Here is a 23714-nt window from a genome sequence, read left to right on the forward strand (position 1 = left end):
ATAGTTCTGAAATCGTTTCTTTAGTATTAAGCTAATTGATTCCACCCAAATTTGCCATTTAAATTCATAGGATTCATATCATCTTAAATAAATATAGTACCCAACATCCAATTTGGATATCCAATCTTCTTAACAATGATTAAGACGTAAGGAATTTAAATAAATGGTCAAAAGCCACCCACGGACCCCAAACCCCACACCAAGCCCACCCCAACAGCCAGTATACAGTATCAGTTCGATATGTCTGACAAGTAGAATGAAGCTGCGACTAGGAGTATTGTTTCTTTATACTATGTCATATATTCTCAGTGGATTTGGTGATGTTATTTTCCCCTGTTCAGAGAAATATTTCATTGAAGTTGTTAGGTTTATGTATCGTCATACAACCTGAAATGACCAGGTACTGACCCCTAAAAGTGTGAAGAATTCCCCCCCCCCACCCCTCAATGTTAAATCAAGACTGAACCTTCAGATAATAATGATTTATAAATGTAGAGTGAAGAGTTAAAGTTAAAACAATGTATTTGCCCAAATACATCTAAAATAATAATTATATGAAAACAAAAAACAGCATACAGGACTACTCATTCCACATTTCATTCTTTCACATTTTTTTCTTTCTTCAGTGCATCTTCTATAGCAGTGATGTCTCTACATCCCAAGTGATATTGGCGACCAGTTGCAGTGATTGGTGCCTTAATGGTGCAGATGATGCTTGTTTTTGGTATAGAGCATGTGTCCTCTCTGTTTGGGCAAAAAAATTATCTTGATGGATAACTTGAGCCCATGAATTTCACCTTTACAGCGTTATGTTTTCATCATCCACAGCATCGGCAATTCCAATCCAGTACTCATCATCATAGCAGGTGTTGAATGCCTGAGAATGATTCATTCTTCTGATTTGCCTATAGCAGTATTTACAACCTCCCGAGTGGCGCAGTGGTCTAAGGCACTGCATCGCAGTGCTAGCTGTGCCACTAGAGATCCTGGTTCGAATCCAGGCTCTGTCGTAGCCGGCCGCGACCGGGAGACCCATGGGGCGGCGCACAATTGGCCCAGCGTCGTCCAGGGTAGGGGAGGGAATGGCCGGCAGGGATGTAGCTCAGTTGGTAGAGCATGGCGTTTGCAACGCCAGGGTTGTGGGTTCGATTCCCACGGGGGGCCAGTATGAAAAAAAAAAATTAATAATGTATGCACTCACTAACTGTAAGTCGCTCTGGATAAGAGCGTCTGCTAAATGACTAAAATGTAAATGTACCTTGGAGGAGAGATAACGCGGCTCACCCCGCAACGTTCAAAGGTAGGCACATTCCAGCGAGTAGGGCATTTACAAGACAACTAAACATGATAATGTCCTGGGAAAGGCTGTTCCATAAGCAGACCATTAAGCATTCCAGACATAGCTCACACTGAACACACACCCACAAACACATACACACACCACACACAAACACCCAAACAAACACCCACACACACAAATGAGGGCTAACAGGACTGTGTGTTTGTGTGTGTGTGTGTGTGTTTGTGTTCGAAAGGGGTCGTTCCATGTCATTTTCAGATTGTTCTGAAATGGTTTCTCCATTTAGAAACATATAAGACATGCAATCCTGCAACATTATTTTGTTGAAATATAATTTTAGCTCTGAGAAATTAAGCTAATTGATTGCACCCAAACTGGCCCTTTTAGTTGTAGGCTTACTCTATCTATTCCAGTCCTTTAACCTTTTACTGCAGTGGGCTAAATCAGGGCAGTCTTAAACAAATCTACTTTGAAACAAAAGTATACACCTCACACACATGGTTATGGGCTTAAAAGAAAGAAGACACCTGTACCATGTCAGCTATATAGTTGAAATGTATTACATTTTGGGTTTGCATCCCAATGTTACACTTTATATACAGTACCAGTCAAAGGTTTGGACACACCTACTCATTCAAGGGTTTTTCTTCATTTTTTACTATTTTCTACATCGTAGAATAATAGTGAAGACATCAAAACTATGAAATAACACATATGGAATCATGTAGTAACCAAAAAAGTGTTCAACAAATCATAATATATATGAGATTTGAAATTCTTCAAAGTAGCCACCCTTTGCCTTGATGACAGCTTTGCACACTCTTGGCATTCTCTCAACCAGCTTCATGAGGTAGTCACCTGGATGCATTTCAATTAACAGGTGTGCCTTGTTAAAAGTTAATGTGTGGAATTTCTTTCCTTCTTAATGCGTTTGAGCCAATCAGTTGTGTTGTGACAAGGTAGGGGTGGTATACAGAAGATAGCCCTATTTGGTAAAATACCAAGTCCATATTATGGCAAGAACAGCTCAAATAAGCAAAGAGAAATTACAGTCTATTATTACTTTAAGACATGAAGGTCAGTCAATCTGGAAAATTATTCAGCTGTCCCCATAGGGTTCTTCAGCTGTCTCGATAGGATAACCTTATGAAGAACCCGTGTTGGTTCCAGGTAGAACAATTTTGGTTCTTTGTAGAACCATTTTGTGTTCCATGCAGAACCCTTTCCACAGTGGGTTCTACATGGAACCCGAAATGGTTCTACCTGGAACCAAAAAGGGTTTTTACGTGGAACCAAAAAGGATTCTCCTATGGAGACAGCCGATGAAGCCTTTTGGAACCCTTTTTTTTTTTTCCGAAGAGTCTAGGTTTAACTCAAACATATCTCTCTCAACACTTATCTCTCAAAAAAATCTATATCTGATTTGTATGACATTCCGATCCACGTGATCAGAACTGAAGTTAGAATGTGGTATGTCTCCCTTCCTGCCTGTTTCTGCTTCCCTCATAACCTTTCAGTACTGAGCCTATAAGGTAGTGTGTTATTGTCTGTCTGGGTGGTTTTGAGTAAGACGTGGGAGAGCTGGACTGCTGTTAGGCCATAGTGGAGCACTCCCTCAGTCATGATAAGCCATGCAGTAAGTATATGAGGCAGGAAGGGACCCAGACCACCCCCACCAGCAGACCCTGTTGAGACAACACCGCCATTGAGAGCATCCTGTCAGGCTGTATCACTGCCTGGTACGGTAATTTAACTGTCCACAACCGCAGGGCCCTTCAGAGGGGGGTGCGGTCAGCCCAACGCATCACCGGGGGCACACTGCCTGCCTTCCAGGACATCTACAGCACCCAGTGTCACAGGAAGGCCAAGAAGATCATCAAGGACCTCAGCCAGACACGCATTGTAATTTTAAATTCCGTAAAGTGAGTGTGGAAGAGGTGAAAAAATAATTGTTGTCTATCAACAATGACAAGCCACCAGGGTCTGAGAGCTTGGATGGAAAATTACTGAGGATAATAGTGGACGATATTGCCACTCCTATTTGCCATATCTTCATTCTAAGCCTACTAGAAAGTGTGTGCCCTCAGGCTTGGAGGGAAGCAAAAGTCATTCCGCTACCCAAGAATAGTAAAGCCCCCTTTACTGGCTCAAATAGCCGACCAATCAGCCTGTTACCATCCCTTAGTAAACTTTTGGAAGAAATGGTGTTTGACCAGATACAATGCTATTTTACTGTAAACAAATTGACAACAGACATTCAGCACACTTATAGGGAAGGACATTCAACAAGCACGGCACTTACACAAATGACTGATGATTGGCTGAGAGAAATTGATGATAAAAAGATTGTGGGAGCTGTTTTGTCAGACTTCAGTGCAGCTTTTGACATCATCGATCATAGTCTGCTGCTGAAAAAACATGATTTTTTAAATTTTACCTTTATTTACTAGGCAAGTCAATTAAGAACAAATTCTTATTTACAATGACGGCCTACACTGGCCAAACCCGGACGACGCTGGGCCAATTGTGCGCCGCCCTACGGGACTCCCAATCACGGCCGGTTGTGATATAGCCTGGAATCGAATCAGGGGGTCTGTAGTGACGCCTCAAGCACTGAGATGCAGTGCCTTAGACCGCTGCGCCACCCAGGCTGTGTTATGGCTTTATATTGTGGATAAAGAGTTACCTGTCTAACAGAACACAGGTAGAATCAGGAATTCCCCTGGGCAGCTGTCTAGGCCCCTTACTTTTTTAAATATTTACTAATGACATGCCACTTTGAGTAAAGCCAATGTGTCTATGTATGCGGATGACTTAACACTATACACGTCAGCTACTACAGCGAGTGAAATCACTGCAATACTTAACAAAGAGCTGCAGTTAGTTTCAGAATGGGTGGCAAGGAATAAGTTAGTCTTAAATATTTCAAAAACTAAAAGCATTGTATTTGGGACAAATCATTCACTAAACCCTAAACCTCAACTAAATCTTGTAATAAATAATGTGGAAATTGAGCAAGTTGAGGTAACTAAACTGCTTGGAGTAACCCTGGATTGTAAACTGTCATGGTCAAAACATGTTGATACAATAGTAGCTAAGATGGGGAGAAGTCTGTCCATAATAAAGTGCAGCTCTGCCTTTTTAATATAATAATAATATGCCATTTAGCAGACGCTTTTATCCAAAGCGACTTACAGTCGTTACGTATGGGTTGTCCCGGGGATCGAACCCACTACCCTGGCGTTACAAGCGCCATGCTCTACCAATTGAACTACAGAGGACCACTATCAGTAAAGCAGGTCCTACAGGCCCTAGTTTTGTCGCACCTGGACTACTGTTCAGTCGTGTGGTCAGGTGCCAGAAAGAGGGACCTCGTAAAATTACAATTGGCTCAGAACAGGGCATTACAGTTGGCCCTTAAATGTACACGAGAGCTAACATTACTAATATGCATGTAAATCTCTCATGGCTCAAAGTGGAGAAGAGATTGACTTCATCACTACTTGTTTTTGTAAGAAGTGTTGACATACTGAATGCACCGAGGTGTCTGTTTAAACTACTAGCACACAGCTCGGACACCCATGCATACCCCACAAGACATGCCACCAGAGGTCTCTTCACAATCCCCAAGTCAAGAACAGACTATGGGAGGTGCACAGTACTACATAGAGCCATGGCTACATGGAACTCTATTCAACATCAGGTAACTGATGCAAGCAGTAGAATCAGATTAAAAAAACAGATAAGACTACACCTTATGGAACAGCGGGGACTGTGAAGAGACACACACACACACACACAGGAACAGACACGCATACGCACACACACGCTAGCACATGCACGCTAGCACACAAACGCTAGCACACGCACGCTAGCACACGCATGCTAGCACACGCACGCTAGCACACGCACGCTAGCACACACACGCTAGCACACGCACGCTAGCACACACATGCTAGCACACGTACACTACACACAAGTACATTGTAAAAATATTGTATGGTGGTATTATACATTTTGTATTGTAGATATGTAGTGGTGTAATAATGTTATATGATGTACTGTTTTTATATTTTGTTTTATGTGTGACGTAAATGTTTGGACCCCAGGAAGAGTAGCTGCTGCCTTGGCAGGAGCTAATGGGGATCCCTAATAAATACAAAAAAAATACAAAATACCCGAGCCACGGCCTGTTCACCCCGCTACCATCTAGAAGGCGGAGACAGAGACTGAGAAACATCTTCTATCTCCAGGCCATCAGACTGTTAAACAGTCACCACTAGCCTTAGTCACTGTTCTAGCCGGCTACCACCCGGTACTCTACACTGCACCTTAGAGACTGCTGCCATATCTACAGTACATAGAGTCATTGAACACTGTTCACTTTAATAATATTTACATACTGTTTCACCCACTTTATATGTATATACTGTATTCTAGAATTTATATTTTAAAAAATCTGGATTATGCATGTATTGTTTTATGTATTGCTAGGTATTACTGCACTGTTGGAGCTAGAAACACAAGCATTTTGCTGCACCTGCAATAACATCTGCAAATCTGTGTACGCGACCAATAAACTTTGATTTGATTTGATGTGTGAGGCAGGAAAAGACCCAGACCACCATCAGCAGACCCTGTTCATACAGTGACAATGTGAGGCACGCCGGGAGGTCAGCTGGGATGTCAGGTATTAACACATCAAAGAACAGATGACAAAATAACAAGAGGAGGAAACTGGGTAATCATGTAGGTCAGATGACCGGGGTCATCAAAACACTGTCATATTTAAATGAGGTGTCCTAGACCCATCCTGTGTGTCTTGTCTGTACCTATCCACTGCTAGAGCGATTCCCCTCTCTGTTTTTCCTCAAGATTTTATCCCCTCCACTCTGAGAGAGGAAGTGTGTCTTCCATATTAGATGTGGTGCTGGGCAGCTCTGGACTGTGTGTCCTAGCCCAGTTGGGATGAGCTAACACACTGGACGCCTGATACTGGCACCCATCACTAGGGTTTGTGTGTGAGAGAATGAGTGAGTGAGTGAGTGAGTGAGTGAGAGAGAGAGAGAGAGAGAGAGAGAGAGCTAGAGAGAGAGAGAATGCAGGCATGTAGTAGTATATGTTGAGTGTGTGTCTGCTCTTTGACAGCGTTGAAGCTCCCTGGTCTCTCAGCTGAGGTCACCTCTCAGCTAACTCTGGCTGACTTATCTTCCTCTAACTCTGGCTGACTTATCTTCCTCTAACTCTGGCTGACTTATCTTCCTCTAACTCTGGCTGACTTATCTTCCTCTAGAGCCCAAGTGTGTCTAACATACACCTAATTTCTACCAGCATGTTAAATGTGCAACCAGAGGAAAAAAAACTCTAGACCACCTTTACTCCACACACAGAGACGCATACAAAGCTCTCCCTCGCCCTCCATTTGGCAAATCTGACCATAACTCTATCCTCCTGATTCCTGCTTATAAGCAAAAACTAAAGCAGGAAGCACCAGTGACTCGGTTAATAAAAAAGTGGTCAGATGACGCAGATGGTAAGCTACAGGACTGTTTTGCTAGCACAGGCTGGAACATGTTCCGGGATTCTTCAGATAGCATTGAGGAGTACACCACATCAGTCACTGGCTTCATCAATAAGTGCATCGATGATGTCGTCCCCACAGTGACCGTACGTACATACCCCAACCAGAAGCCATGGATTACAGGAAACATCCGCACTGAGCTAAAGGGTAGAGCTGCCGCTTTCAAGGAGCGGGACTCTAACCCGGACGCTTATAAGAAATCCCGCTATGCCCTCCGACGAACCATCAAACAGGCAAAGAGTCAATACAGGACTAAGATTTAATCATACTACACCGGCTCCGACGCTCGTCGGATGTGGCAGGGCTTGAAAACTATTACAGACTACAAAGGGAAGCACAGCCGCGAGCTTCCCAGTGACACAAGCCTACCAGACGAGCTAAACCACTTCTATGCTCGCTTCGAGGCAAGCAACACTGAAGCATGCATGAGAGCACCAGCTGTTCCGGATGACTATGTGATCACGCTCTCCGTAGCCGATGTGAGTAAGACTTTTAAGCAGGTCAACATTCACAAGGCCGCAGGGCCAGACGGATTACCAGGACGTGTACTCCGAGCATGTGCTGACCAACTGGCAAATGTCTTCACTGACATTTTCAACATGTCCCTGACTGAGTCTGTAATACCAACATTTTTCAAGCAGACCACCATAGTCCCCGTGCCCAAGGACACTAAGATAACCTGCCTAAATGACTACCGACCCGTAGCACTGACGTCTGTAGCCATGAAGTGCTTTGAAAGGCTGGTCATGGCTCACATCAACACCATTATCCCAGAAACCCTAGACCCACTCCAATTTGCATACCGCCCCAACAGAACCACAGATGATGCAATCTCTATTGCACTCCACACTGCCCTTTCCCACCTGGACAAGAGGAACACCTACAGTGGGGAAAAAAAGTATTTAGTCAGCCACCAATTGTGCAAGTTCTCCCACTTAAAAAGATGAGAGAGGCCTGTAATTTTCATCATATGAACACGTCAACTATGACAGACAAATTGAGAAAAGAAAATCCAGAAAATCACATTGTAGGATTTTTAATGAATTTATTTGCAAATTATGGTGGAAAATAAGTATTTGGTCACCTACAAACAAGCAAGATTTCTGGCTCTCACAGACCTGTAACTTCTTCTTTAAGAGGCTCCTCTGTCCTCCACTCATTACCTGTATTAATGGCACCTGTTTGAACTTGTTATCAGTATAAAAGACTCCTGTCCACAACCTCAAACAGTCACACTCCAAACTCCACTATGGCCAAGACCAAAGAGCTGTCAAAGGACACCAGAAACAAAATTGTAGACCTGCACCAGGCTGGGAAGACTGAATCTGCAATAGGTAAGTAGCTTGGTTTGAAGAAATCAACTGTGGGAGCAATTATTAGGAAATGGAAGACATACAAGACCACTGATAATCTCCCTCGATCTGGGGCTCCACGCAAGTCTCACCCCGTGGGGTCAAAATGATCACAAGAACGGTGAGCAAAAATCCCAGAACCACACGGGGGGACCTAGTGAATGACCTGCAGAGAGCTGGGACCAAAGTAACAAAGCCTACCATCAGTAACACACTACGCCGCCATGGACTCAAATCCTGCAGTGCCAGACGTGTCCCCTGCTTAAGCCAGTACATGTCCAGGCCCGTCTGAAGTTTGCTAGAGTGCATTTGGATGATCCAGAAGAGGATTGGGAGAATGTCATATGGTCAGATGAAACCAAAATATAACTTTTTGGTAAAAACTCAACTCGTCGTGTTTGGAGGACAAAGAATGCTGAGTTGCATCCAAAGAACACCATACCTACTGTGAAGCATGGGGGTGGAAACATCATGCTTTGGGGCTGTTTTTCTGCAAAGGGACCAGGACGACTGATCCGTGTAAAGGAAAGAATGAATGGGGCCATGTATCGTGAGATTTTGACTGAAAACCTCCTTCCATCAGCAACGGCATTGAAGATGAAACGTGGCTGGGTCTTTCAGCATGACAATGATCCCAAACACACCGCCCGGGCAACGAAGGAGTGGCTTCGTAAGAAGCATTTCAAGGTCCTGGAGTGGCCTAGCCAGTCTCCAGATCTCAACCCCATAGAAAATCTTTGGAGGGAGTTGAAAGTCCGTGTTGCCCAGCGACAGCCCCAAAACATCACTGCTCTAGAGGAGATCTGCATGGAGGAATGGGCCAAAATACCAGCAACAGTGTGTGAAAACCTTGTGAAGACTTACAGAAAACGTTTGACCTGTGTCATTGCCAACAAAGGGTATAAAACAAAGTATTGAGAAACTTTTGTTATTGACCAAATACTTATTTTCCACCATAATTTGCAAATAAATTCATTAAAAATCCTACAATGTGATTTTCTGGATTTTTTTTTTCATTTTGTCTGTCATAGTTGACGTGTACCTATGATGAAAATTACAGGCCTCTCTCATCTTTTTAAGTGGGAGAACTTGCACAATTGGTGGCTGACTAAATACTTTTTTTCCCCACTGTACATGAGAATGCTATTAATTGACTACAGCTCAGCATTCAACACCATAGTGCCCTCAAAGCTCATCACTAAGCTAAGGATCCTGGGACAAAACACCTCCCTCTGCAACTGGATCCTGGACTTCCTGACGGGCCACCCCCAGGTGGTAAGGGTAGGTAACAACACATCTGCCACACTGATCCTCAACACGGGGGCCCCTCAGGGGTGCGTGCTCAGTCCCATCCTGTACTCCCTGTTCACCCATGACTGCATGGCCAGGCACGACTCCAACACCATCATTAAGTTTGCCGACGACACAACAGTGGTAGGCCTGATCACCGACAACGATGAGACAACCTATAGGGAGGAGGTCAGAGACCTGGCTGTGTGGTGCCAGGATAACAACCTCTCCCTCAACGTGACCAAGACAAAGGAGATGATTGTGGACTACAGGAAAAAAATGAGGACTGAGCACGCCCCCATTCTCATCGACGGGGCTGTAGTGGAACAGGTTGAGAGCTTCAAGTTCCTTGGTGTCCACATCACCAACGAACTATCATGGTCCAAACACACCAAGACAGTCGTGAAGAGGGCACGACAAAGCCTATTCCCCCTCAGGAGACTGAAAAGATTTGGCATGGGTCCTCAGATCCTCAAAAGATTCTACAGCTGCACCATCAAGAGCATCCTGACTGGTTGCATCACCGCCTGGTATGGCAACTGCTTGGCTTCCGACCGCAAGGCACTACAGAGGGTAGTGCGTACGGCCCAGTACATCACTGGGGCCAAGCTTCCTGCCATCCAGGACCTCTATACCAGGCGGTGTCAGAGGAAGGCCCTCAAAATTGTCAAAGACTCCAGCCACCCTAGTCATAGACTGTTCTCTCAGCTACCGCACAGCAAGCGGTACCGGAGTGCCAAGTCTAGGTCCAAAAGACTTCTCAACAGCTTCTACCCCCAAGCCATAAGACTCCTGAACAGCTAATCATGGCTACCCGGACTATTTGCACTGCCCCCCCACCCCATCTTTTAATTATTTATGCATAGTCACTTTAACTCTACCCACATGTACATATTACTTCAACTACCTCAACTAGCCGGTGCCCCCGCACATTGACTCTGCACCGGTACTCTGCACCCCTGTATATATAGCCTCCCTACTCTTATTTTATTTTACTTCTGCTCTTTTTTTCTCAACACTTTTTTGTTGTTGTTTTATTTTACTTTTTTATTAAAAATAAATGCACTGTTGGTTAAGGGCTGTAAGTAAGCATTTCACTGTAATGTCTGCACCTGTTGTATTCGGCGCATGTGGCCAATAACATTTGATTTGATTTGATTTACACATGCACACACTTTATACACACGATTCTCATGCACACAGAGATATGCACTGACAAAATACCTAAGTTACCAACACATTATATCACTTCTCTCTCTTTCTCTTCCCCTCTCGTTCGCTCTTCCTGTCCCCTCTCTCTTTTTGAGTCCCCCCTTCATCACAAGGTTGCAATGCCTCTGAGAGATATGGCAAACATAAACAGGGGAATGATCAGTTTGAATCCAACATCTTAGTTAGAACTGAGTTACGTTTTCTCCTACAGAAACAGGTCGTTAAATTAGCCCAGAAATGTCATCATGCTGATGGAAAACGTAGCCCACAATGTCATGATGGACAATGTGTAAACTTGGTCTGGTTGAGAGGTGTGTGTGGGTGGAGAGGAGAGTGAAAACCTAGATCAACAGCATGCCCTGGAGGAGTGAGAGACAGAGAGGAAGAATGTGCTGTCACTACTCAACTCCCTGGGCTTTTTTGTATGCCACTCTTGTCAGGAATGCCCAGGCTGTTTGTGTGTGGGCGTAATGCATATCAACAACTAACAGCTTTTCACGACTTGTCCATCCAAGAGTGCGTAACATGCGGGGTACGAACCCAGGTCTCCCACAAGAGCAACCAACGTCCTAGACTGTCAGACCAAGAGAAATTTCTCTCTTGGGCTGAGGGCAGACACTGGTTTTGGAGTTTGCAGGCTACGTCATGACTGACTCATGTCCGCTACACAAGAGCGCATTGCTGTTCACGCTCACTACCCTCAGAAACCTCTGTTGTAAAGAACCCCCGACCCCCAGGTACTTTGAGTCTATTATCTATACTTTCAGCTCAGATAATTATAGTTAGCTGGAAGGCAATATTCGCCCTCCATTCTTCAGAGATTCACATCTTCTTCTCTCCTCCCTGGAGAAAGCTCTGAAACGAGAGCCACATGTGGGGATGATGATGTCACTGTGTCACAGACTGTGTTAAATGAGGCTGTGGCGGCCTGGCGGTGGTGCTCAGTTGGAAGTATGTACACATCACTGATAAAGCGGCTGACAAAGCGTTCAGGCCTGTAATCAGGGCCTCACCGATGCCAGTGGACAGATGACACAACAGACCAGCAGCAACCATCATACATCTGTCCATCCTCCCATTTACTGCAATATGAGGAGAAATTAGGTCTGGGTGGCAGCTGGACTTGTGTCACTGGTGATGAAGGGGTGCTGTCAACATTGGGGCACATGGGAGGGTTGTTATTGCCATCAACCAATTAACACAAGAAGGCACACAAGCAGATGAACACAAGCACACCGGTTGAGATCGCTGGGTACAAGAACTCCATGACCCATAACCCCCCACTGCGTTTCTGACCCATCAGCCACATCACTACAAGTAACCATGGCAACCCAGCGATCCACAGCACAGTTCGAGTGTGGTTCACTAAACCCTTACCAGACTTCCTCTATTAAAACAAAAGACTCTGACGGTTGAAATAATATATATTAATGATTAATGTGTGCTGTGAGTAGAGCAGTGAGACAAATGGCATGGGTTTGTGCTGACTCAGTATTCATTCTGTCTGTCTGACTTCCAGAACCTTCCAGGAAACTGGAAAGTAGAATACTGTCATGGATACAGGCAGACTACTAGATTTTCTGCCAGAAAGCCATTGTGTGTTGGCGGGAACAAGCGGAGCAAACTGGGGAATGACGGTTCAAAATGGGGCAACGGCTCTGCGATTACAGTCCACAATCACTGTTGGGATATATAGGTAAACCGGTACGCTATTCTCTACTGATCAAGTAGACGACCAATGGCAATGACTTGTATGAGCTCACAAATTTCATCCAGATTGACTTGTGCCAAATGAACTTCACTGGAGTTCTCTTTCCTGCCTTCTCTCCACCTTGGAGAAATAATCCATCTCCTTTATGACTATAACAGCAGCACAGGAGGCTGGTCACTATAACAGCAGCATTAATAACAAACCTTGAGCTGACTTGCTGAGTGTGTGTGTGGGTGTGTGTTGCTTAGCTGACACAAGAGATTTTCCACACCTCTGTGGAAACAGAGACAAAGAGCCAGTGTGTGTGTGCATACATGCGTGCATGGTGCGGCAGCTTCACATTTTCGTGCTCACTTCCCTCTGTATAGGCTGGGATCATTCCAATAGGTCCACATGCTGGCTCCCAGCGCTCATTGTGTAGGACCCAGACAGACAGGTTTGATTAAAAGTGAGGTCAAAACATTTAAAATACTGAAACAGCAAAAAACGTTTTATTTTTTTTATTTTTTATTTTTTACAAATCACAGTGGTTCAAAAATATTACAAATAATTTATTTTTTTATTTTTCAAAAGCAGCAAAACATTCTGATTGTTGTCTTTTTTTTAAAGCCCTTAATATTGTGTATGTGGTGTGTTGTGTGTGCTTTTTCAGTTTTATAAACGTATTAACACAAGCAGTTAATATCAATATTAACTTGAAATCGAAATGAGAAGGAAACAAAAGTGCATAATAATACTATGCATAAATCACACTGAAAAGTCACAGAGCAGAGATTCACCATAAGTCACACTGAAAAGTCACAGAGCACAGATTCACCATAAGTCACACTGAAAAGTCACAGAGCAGAGATTCATCTTCACCCTACTAAGGCTCCTGTCTCTCCCCCTCCCAGCAATCTCTGTCCTGGGCCACTTTCGAGACAGGACTCCCTAGGCTAACAGCCAGCTTTGGGTCAAACAAGTGGAGGTCGGGTTTCCGAAGTTAACTGTGGAATACCATTACAGCAAAGGAGCAGTTCCACCATTTTGTGTCAAAATGGTAGACGCAGTACTGCTGAACATCACATTTTGTGGTAGTGTCTCAGTCTTTACAGGTGGGACTCCCGCCCTACATTTCTAATGAATAGCCCAGTTCTACACAATGGCAGTCTCGGTCTAAAGAGCCTTCCCTAGGAGAGAGAGAGAGAGAGCAGCAGCCGGATTTGGGTTGAAGCTGTTTCTGACTGCTCAGGCAAGCTGGTAAATCTTGGTTTAATAATTTATTAGTACACACATGGTTTAAAGGCTACATAATAGACGGTAAGTGCAGGCCTTGACAGACTGCCGAGTGCAAAAGATCAGTTTGTTACGAAATCTGAAATATGTTGGATCTCAATGTCTTCTCCACAATTTAGTATCTATAGCTTAGCTTGTTTGGAAGATGTAACAAGGTTTGGGTGACATATTTGTAAAGCTCCAAGTTAGGGGCCTTTTGCAATGTGTACCCCACAGCTACTGTAGACTACCGTAGGCCTCATTAGCAGAGCCTCTCTAGTACACAGCATAGGAAAGATGGGTCAATCCACAGGCACTAAGAGACAAGAAGGAAAGCTGCCTGGTTGAATGTGTGCGCGTGTGTGTTTTTAGCTTGCACGTTGGGTGGGTGCCAACCTGAACCCAGAAGGCAGTGGTTTGGAGGCCTCCTCATGCGTATGGCAAGCCTATAGGAGGGCTCGGGGAGACAGGCAACAGCGTGAGATTATCTCAAAAGGCACAGGACACAACAGGGGCTTTCCGTCAATAAATGTAAGGTTAGAAAATATTAGCTTCATCAATGCGACAGCAAATTCTCATAGGAACACTCATGTTTTCTTGAACTATTAGCTTTATCAATGCTACAGCAACTTCTCATAGGAACACTCATGTTTCCTTGAGCTAATACTACACTCTATAGCTGATTCGAATTAGGGTGATGTTAAAGTGAAATCATAAAAGTGTCTGGAATAAATTACAGTAGTGCAGTAACTGCAGTTCAAATGAAAGTCCATCATCTCTAACCAAATGTGAAGTTACAAATATGAGCCACTAGGGGGCGATGTGGGTTAACTATTGGTGGCTGGTCAAAGCCAAGGAATCGTTTTATAAGTCATTTCCTTCCTCTTAGCTCCTAAGGCAGCCCGTTATATAAACATGACATTCTCAAGGTGTATTAATTCATATAGTGTTAGAACGTGAGTGCAAACTACAACTATGTACTGTACTAGCACTGTAGCTGTCAATTTCTGGGGCAACCTTGTGCCCAAAAGCTGGCAACCCAAGAATACCATGTCTCATACCTAACCTCCTGCTTCCAATACACCACAGAACAGTGTTAAGATACTGCTATAACACTGTCCAAGAAGAAAGATGTCCCTGTCAAATTCCTGTGTACCCTCAATGTTATTCTGAGATACAAATTGTGTTACCTTTAGGCTGTACACAACCCAACTAAATGTATGAGAATAATATTATACAAAATTAGAATATTATGACTTAGAGGCTTCCCACAATATAGACGCAGGCTCCAATGTCAGCCACTAATGCTATGATACTACCGCTGAGGCCAGCTTGTCTTTGTAGGTGAGCATGAGATACACACTCAATAAAACCAAGTACGCCACATGGACAGTTAAAGGGGAAAGGGAGAACCCATGCTACAAAATATCCATTTTTTTTTTTTTTTTTGTATAAAACTTTTTTAAGAAGTAGTCCATGCCAAGCACAAAAAGGCAGAGCTAAAACCACAGAAAATAAGGAAAGTGCAATCCAATATTAAGTCAGAGAAAAGTGCCATTACAATGCCAAAATTAGGCCACCATGCAAAAATAATAATAACCACATTCCAAAAGTATTGACCAGCATTCACACGAGGAAGCCAGTATCCTCATAGTATGCTTTAGTATTCACTAGATCAGAGGTGTCTAACCCTGGGTCTCTAGGGCTTTACAGGGGGTCCTCTCCTCAGTTTGCCAACCAGGAACAGATCTTACAATACTATGAAATCCCTTCATCTACTAATTTAAGGACTTAAGGCCTGTCTTTGACTGACCACCAGCAGACCCAGTGTCTCTCCAGGAGGGCTGGGGTCCGTTGTCCCATGGGGAGGCTCAGTCGTGGGAGACAGACCAGGGAGAGACCTGCCTCTCTGGCCTGGGTGGGGGGTGAGACTGGGTGTGTTAGCATTACCAGAGACTGAATCAATCAGTTCTGCTATTATCCTTTGCAGAACCTGTCTGTAACTGTATACAACTACCTTACACTATACTACACTGTACACTCTGTTTCCTAGTAGTGGATGTGCATCATTAAGGCAGGCTTTGTAGGGCATGTCTACCATTAGTAGGACATCTCTAATTACTCCTCCTTGGGGCATTGAAAGGGGTCATGGAAGTGAAAACATCTCTATGTCCCCATGTCAACCCCAGATTAATGTTCTAATATCCCAGCCCTAAATAGGGGCGCTAGGACTATTTGCAAGATGCCTGGGTTAATTCCCCTTCTATTTTTTTTGTTGGTAAGGTCAGCCCAATTCTCACTTGGGTCCCATGAGATCCTATCGCACAGATATTTCAGTTGCCGTTGAAGACTCAAACACGCCTCCTGTGGAGAAAAGTAAAATGAGCTAACTCCCACTGTTAGTCCCTGTCGGCAGATAGCCTAGCGGTTAAGAGCGTTGGACCAGTAACCGAAAGGTCGTTGGTTCTAATCCCAAAGCTGACTAGGTGATCGATGTGCCCTTGAGCAAGGCACTTAACCCTAGTCGCTCTGCATAAGAACCTCTGCTAAATGACGTAAATGTTATCTGGGTAAAGCTGGGGGTGGAAATCTCAAACCGACAAATAGAACAAAAGTGCTTCAGAAAAACGTGTCAAAAAGTATTGTTTTTTTCACATTCACTCCTAAACAGTAGAAAATAAAATAACAGTAACAACGCTTTGCTAATTACCGTTTTCTTCTTTCAACACGCCTGTTGTAATACACACTGTCGTGGATTAATGGAGATCTTATAGGTGCAGTGGGTTATTAAGAGTTTCTCAGCAGTTCAACATCCAACTCCAATAGCATTCAACTAAAAGCTACAACTGCATCCTCTTTGTTAACAACTGATTGAAACACACTCCTTCGCAATGAAATAAAACTGCACTCTGAAACTAAAAGCAAGTCCAATATTTGGTCTAATACTGCATTGAAAATTCTGTAGGTAACTTAATGTTAAGATTAAACTTTGAATCGTAACTCTACTCATACTGAAATTACCATTATTTAAATTAATAATACTCTGAATATATTCACTTACCCAATGTCTATTAGACTGCCACACACCTTTGGAGAAGGAAAAATAACCCTAAACCCCTAAAGCTTTTCCAAGAGATCCTGAACAGTTCATAGGACACTTCAGATCAGATGTGAATGTAACATTATCTTTGTAGATTTGTAAGGTTCCCGCATATTAACACTGATAAAGGACTGGGCAGACATTTCAAAACTAGTTGACAGAAAAGAAAGATACAAGGTGTGTGTGTGTGTGTGTATGTTTAAGTGTGTGTGTTTATGTTTAAGTGTGTGTGTGTATGTTTAAGTGTGTATGTGTGTGTTTAAGTGTGTGTATATATATATTTAAGTGTGTGTGTGTATGTTTAAGTGTGTATGTGTGTGTTTAAGTGTGTGTGTTTATGTTTAAGTGTTTGTGTTTAAGTGTGTGTGTGTTTATGTTTAAGTGTGTGTGTGTGTATGTTTAAGTGTGTGTGTGTATGTTTAAGTGTGTGTGTGTGTATGTTTAAGTGTGTGTGTGTGTGTGTATGTTTAAGTGTGTGTGTGTGTGTGTGTATGTTTAAGTGTGTGTATGTCATACTGTAGACATATTGAGCACCGTTTTCAGAGGAGTGAAAGGCTATGTCCTGCAGTGACACTTGGGTTTTACCTGACACTGCAGCTTTAAAAACAGACTGAGAGACGGATCAAAAAGTGATATTCCTCCTTTCCTAATCCCTTTTTCCCTTCCTCCCATATTTGCCATGTTAAGGAGGATGAGGGGAGAGGGCGAGGAGACAGGAGGGAGAGAACATGTCACAGCTTAATTTTTGGTATAATACCTTTCAACACTCTGTGAGGACAAACAGCTAAAGTTGACTTTCAAATACAACTGGAATAAAATAAAGTCAAAAGTGACTGGAATTAAGGATATACACAGGCAGGGGAGAAAACTCCTGTTTGCTCCTGGTGAGGGTTGATGATGGGACACTGAGCAGTGCTGCCCCCTGTGGTAAGGATGAGTAAAGGCAGGCTGGCTGAGGGCACCCTAGTGGTCAATCAAGACGGAGCAAGAACTCTGTTCAGTTCTGCTTCTTACTCCCTCCCATGGCAGTGGTATCAAATAGCCCTCTGATCCAGAATTGCTATCAAGTGTTCACTTTGAATGTCTTTGAGGGGGATTTGGTCAGTTTGTTCAGCACTGTTGGCCTCTCCTCTTGGTGTTATGTGGGGGTTCGGGGGTCATGATGGGTTCTTGAACCACCAACCATCTGCTGGGCTGGAGCAGGTTCCTAAACCCAGACTACCCCCTCTACTCCCCCTCCCTTGGAGACAGGTGATTATAGAACAGTCTAGGTCCTAGGACAACATTTGGGATTCAAATCTCCAACACAGAGCTTCACTGTGATGAGACCAGAGGGAGAAAAAAAATGGTGTCAAACTTTTCCAAAATGGAGGACAAAGTCTGTGGACGATAAGTTAGTCAGGCATAAGTGGTGGTCAGCTCTGGGATAGGCTCTACTATAATTTGAAATCCCTGCCACCATTTTGGTCATCAGGGTCTTCAACACTGCATGTGTCTTTGGGTGGTGTGTGTCATTACCCCTGACCAGACCTCACGGCGAAAGAAAACCAAACAGAAACATTCCTCCTTGTGTGTTGGACCAGCGCTGGAGCGCCTCTGGCTACTTGTCTGGTCCAGTGTGCTAACAGTCTGAATAGACGTGAAGGCAGAGGTAACCTCCCCATAGGGGAGTCTTAGCAGTGGTCTGTGGAATGGTCTGTGCGCCTGTGTAACTGGGAGAGAGAGCCCTTGTTCCCAGTCCCATCACCCCCGGCTGGTGGCTGGGTGGAGCTCAGGGGGAGGAGGCAGCACTGGACTGAGGCCTGGCAAGGTGAGGCCAGCTGGGGCATAGAGAACTGCCCAAGCCTAACCTACAGCTGTGGGGGTGGAGAACCTCGCACGTACGTGCACACACACACACACACACGTTTGTTTTACTACCCTTGTGGGGACCAACACATTTATTCCCATTCAAACTTGTATTTTCCCTAACCCAAAACTTAACCTTAACCCTAATCTTAACCCTAACCTTAACCCCAAACCCTAAAACTAAAACTAAACCTAACTCCTAACCTTAACTCTAACCTGAACCCCAAATGTAACCCTAACCCTAAACCTAACCCCTAAGCTTAAAATAGCCCTTTTCTTTGTGGGGACCGGCAAAATGTCCCCAGTTGTCAGAATTGTCCTTGTTTTTCCTTGTGAGGACTTCTGGTCCCCAGTATAACCACACAGACACAGACAATCATACAGAGGGGAGACTTGGCTCTCCCGTCATGGAGGGGTGGTAGACTCATGGCCTCCTCAGTCTGGGGTGAGAGGTCAGAGGACAGGAGCAGGAGGGGTCATGGAGGGGTGATAGCCTCAGGAGACGTGGGGCGAGGAGGACGAGTGTCTCCAGAAGCACCAGCCCCTCTTGGTGTGCTGCTTACCAAGGATCTCTTCCTCGCGCTGGCGCTCCTTCTGAGAGCGCAGGTAGCGGTCCTCCTCCTTCAGGAACCACACTGGAGGCCATCGCTGCTTCTCAAAGTGCCTCTGGTTCTCTACATGCAGAAAGAGAGAGGGAGAGAGAGGGGAGATCAGAATAAACAAATTAATAATTTAAAGTGGGAAATGGGGGAGACATTTCCATAAATAGATGTAGAAAGAGAAAGAAAAAAGAGTGAAATGAAGAGAAGAGATGAGAGGATTAAATAAGAAAAGGAGGCAGGACAGGAAAGAGTGAATATAAGGGAGAACAAATGAATGTGAAAAAACAAGTGAGAGGAGTGGAGGGAAGGAAGGAGGGGAAGTGGGGAGCGGAGGTGGGGAGGAGAATGAAGTTGGGGATTGGAGGTGGGACTGGCGGTACAAAGGAGCTGAAAAATGTGTTGAGAATAATAATAATTTATTAAACTTCTATATTGCTTTTCATAACAGAAAGAAATCTCAAAGCGCTTCTAAAGTAAAAAACAAACAAGCACTACATCAATATGAGTTGCCTATCTATAGATTTATAAAGGGTGGACGAGAAGAAGCATGAAGAGGGAGAGAGGGATGGAGGAGAGATGAGAGAAGAGAGATGGAGAGAAGAGAGAGGGAGAGAAGAGAGAGGGAGAGAAGAGAGAGGGAGAGAAGAGAGAGGGAGAGAGGAGAGAGGGAGAGAGGAGAGAGGGAGAGAGGAGAGAGGGAGAGAAGAGAGAGGGAGAGAAGAGAGAGGGAGAGAAGAGAGAGGGAGAGAGGAGAGAGGGCATTGGTTTGTACCTGGAGACATGACCTTCATGTCTTTGGGGAACTTGCGACAAACGCTGTTGTAGTTGGTGCAGATGTGATGGAGACACCAGGCAGAAAGCTGCTTGGCATTGTGGAACTGCCAGGGGTGAATGAATAGGTGAGCAGTCCATCAAAAAGGTTGAATGACAAGAAAGTAGACCTCAAACTTTCTACTTTACAAACAAGAAAGATGAACTTGAATGGGAAGTGGACAAATGGCTTTTTAAGACTAATGTCACCTGTCATTGTAGAACAGAGTTCTATACAGTCCTGTATATGATATATAGGCCTAAGCTTTAGGGTGGTCCCATCATTCTTGGATGTTAGTTAGAATGTTCCCTCCAGTGAAATAGTATGTCCTTATCAACCACGTATAGTATTATGTGTAGTACATGTATTGCAGTAACAGTGTCTTCACTACAACTGTCATTGAGAATATACAGTGAGTACGTGTAGATGAATTTGGAGACTCACCTGAGCCAACTCCAGGTAAGCAAGCACCTGTCCGTCAATGTCTACTCCCTTCACCAAACACTGTAGCAGCTCATCCACAACATGTTGCTCTGTGAGGGCAACGAGGCGTGGCAGACACAGCCGGTTGGATAGGACGATGAGCTCCATACGCTCCCAGTCAGGACAGGCCATCAGCAGCCCACAGTATAGGAACTCCAACACTGCACGCATACAGGCACTACTGGTGTCAGGGATGGACACCTGGAGAGAAGGTGGAGAGAGAGAGAGAGAGAGAGAGAGAGAGAGAGAGAGAGAGAGAGAGAGAGAGAGAGAGAGAGAGAGAGAGAGAGAGAGAGAGAGAGAGAGAGAGAGAGAGAGAGAGAGAGAGAGAGAGAGAGAGAGAGAGGGAGAGAGAGAGAGAGATGGGAGAGAGAGAGAGAGAAATACTTATGTAAATGTAATATTTCAGTTTTTTTTGCAAAAATGTCTAAAAACCTGTTTTGCTTTGTCATTATGGGGTATTGTGTGTAGATTGATTAGAAAAAACTAAACAATTTAATCAATTTTAGAATAAGGCTATAACGTAACAAAATGTGGAATGTTTGAGATTGTAGAAATGGGACTCCGACCGCCATGCACGGTGGTGCGGTGGGTAGGTCACGTAAGGAGAGTGATGTCACAGGACGCGGGGGCGAGTTGAAGGGCTGTCCGTCTCCAGTTGAGGAGTACCTTTTGAGATGAAAGTCCCTCCCTACCAGGGGGGCACTGACGCTAGCTAGAGCCACGACTAACGGTAACAGCATCAAAGAACCCCGGAATTACCCCACTGGGCCGGTCGCTACGGGTGGCATAGATGGCCTGGATGTCATTGTGGGACAGAGCTGGAAGCAGAGCTGTGAAAGGAACCGAGGAAAAGAGACTTCTGATTGGACCATGAGAAGAGAGCATTTACGTACGCACATCCAAAACGGAGCAGGATCAACATGAAAGAACAGCCACTGTGTCCCCACATCCGGACAATAAAGCTACAGAAATGAAGGTAATGTCCGCTCACCATTTGCTGCTCACTGTGTCCTGCTCCAATAACATGGTCTGTTGTTGGTGCAGGACACAGGCTGACCAGAGCTATCCATACAGGTAGAGTGGGTCGGGTGGAGGTGCCCTAGACATGTGGAGCCCCAGTGAAAAAAAAGCTGTCCATTGCAGACACAAATCATGTAAAGGTTTATTTTTGTTTGTGTGGTTATTTGAAACACTGGCTAAAAGTATGGAATGGACTAAGTAAAAGTCCAGGAGAAACTTGCTATGAGGAAAAAAAAGATACCAGATTCATGAAGATACTCTTATCCTCAGTGCAAGAGTTGCCAGCTGGCCAAAAGTGTGTTTATTTCCTGAGAGGAGAGCAAACAAAGGCACAGCCACAAGTGACGGCCGAGGAGTTACGGGGGCAACTTGGGGAGGGATAGAAAGAACTGCTGAGACTGTCGGACCATGGTAACCCCCTTTCTTCATCTTCTCCCCACCCCCTCCCACACACGCATGCAGCGTTTACAAAATACAGAAAAACTGCACCACCCTGGCCACTAGGTGACACTAAAGTATAACTGTGCTTGGCTTCAGATAGTACTGACCAAGTGACATTTACATTTTCCTCCTTTAGCTGACGCTCTTATCCAGAACGACTTACAGGAGCAATTAGGGTTAAGTGCCTTGCTCAAGGGCATATAGACCGATTTTTCACCTAGTCAGCTGAGGGATTCGAACCAGCGACCTTTCGGTTACTGGCCCAACGTTCTTGACCGCTAGGCTCTCTGCCGCCCTAGCTAGTGATTTAATTAAATGTTGTTCTACATTTTCAACCTTTCAGCCCAATCAGTTGGTCAATATGTTGGATTAAAAAGGGACAAGACATTTGAAAGTCTCAGAGCAGTCTCAACACCACTACTGAGTATATTGCCTTGTGGTTTAAGCTACAGTAGGAGACGGTTAGAGGTGGGAAGAGCCATGGGACCCACAGGGGTGCCAATTAGGTGAATGTCAGCCTGGCAATGACCCTTCATTATGGAGGAAAACGTCGAGGTAGAGACACAGGTGGCCGCTCCTGTTAAAAGCTCTCAAACACACACACACACACACACACACACACACACACACACACACACATACACAACACAACACACAAGTCCTTACTCCTCATCACAATGGCATTAAAACCAAACTATACAATCAGGGAGGGGTTTATTGAGTTCAATGTGATCCATTATAGGTGGAATTGTGGGGGACTGACAAGGACACAGCAGGCTGGCAAGCTGCTGACACAGCAGATCGTAACAGTTGACCAGAATAGAAGTGTTATCACAGCACCTCGTGAATAGAAACAGTGACAGGCTAAAAATACACGTGAGAGAAGTGAGAGAGGAGAGTGGTGAGAAGAAGCAAGGTGAAAGGTGTTAAAGTAACTGTCCAGTGAAAATCTCACTTTTAAAAGCTCATAATCTGTTAAATTGTACACAAATAATGTTGTTGACTCATCCTATACTCGTATTTGTGGCCAACGCATAACTTTGAGAGAAAAACACTTTAAAAGCCTCATAGTGCCGAGCGATTAGTGCTTTTTGAGGTCGGTTCGGTTTCAGTTTGATTATTAAAAAATAATCACGCTTTCATTTTTTTATTTTTTATTAGATGCATTATGAAATAATTACAATAACATTATTTTTGAGCTTTTGAATGGAAATTCCAAAGCCAAAAATAGTGCATTCAATTGCCAAAACATTGAAAATATTCCATTGTCTCTGTCAGGTGACAGGTCCACATAGAAAAATAGGAAATTACTATGAAATAATAAACGTTTTTATTTGATGACTTTATTTATTTTTCATTCCTTAAAAGTCATCATCTCATCTCTGCTCAGGCAGTAGCAGCCAAACAGCCAGACAACGTTCTCTCTGCTCTTTAGTCATCCTATTTAGCTAGGCTAGCCTGCCTAAGCATGCTGCATAGCTGTCTGACAAAATCCTTTTACTAGTTCTTCAAAGTAGATAAGGCATAATTTCACAAACTGTCTCTAGCACCGTCTCTATCCCTCTCTCTCTTCTTTGTGTTGTGTACTTGCCTCTCTCATGCGGTATATTCAGTCTGTGTGTATATAACCTAACGTAGAAGGCATAAAAGTGTATCCATCTCTGTCCGAGCCGGAAAAAACAGGCGCAATGGATTATGGTCATTGT

General features: G+C 44.2%; 1 protein-coding gene across 3 annotated transcripts in view; it reads right to left on the reverse strand.

Moving 5' to 3' along the window:
• Positions 1-18951: 18951 nt before the first annotated feature.
• The window catches only part of LOC121584432 (rho-related BTB domain-containing protein 2-like), a 69348-nt gene continuing 64585 nt past the window's right edge, over positions 18952-23714 (reverse strand). For all 3 annotated transcript variants that reach the window (XM_045225615.1, XM_045225616.1, XM_045225614.1), the window contains 3 exons: positions 20506-20745; positions 20023-20128; positions 18952-19322 (listed from right to left, as the gene is read on the reverse strand). In XM_045225615.1, coding sequence (XP_045081550.1) covers positions 19144-19322; positions 20023-20128; positions 20506-20745 — 525 coding nt within the window. In that variant the 3' untranslated portion in view covers positions 18952-19143. The remainder of the gene's footprint in view (positions 19323-20022; positions 20129-20505; positions 20746-23714) is intronic.

This window comes from Coregonus clupeaformis, chromosome 16 (genome assembly GCF_020615455.1).
Source record: "Coregonus clupeaformis isolate EN_2021a chromosome 16, ASM2061545v1, whole genome shotgun sequence".
Classification (NCBI taxonomy): Eukaryota; Metazoa; Chordata; class Actinopteri; order Salmoniformes; family Salmonidae; genus Coregonus; species Coregonus clupeaformis.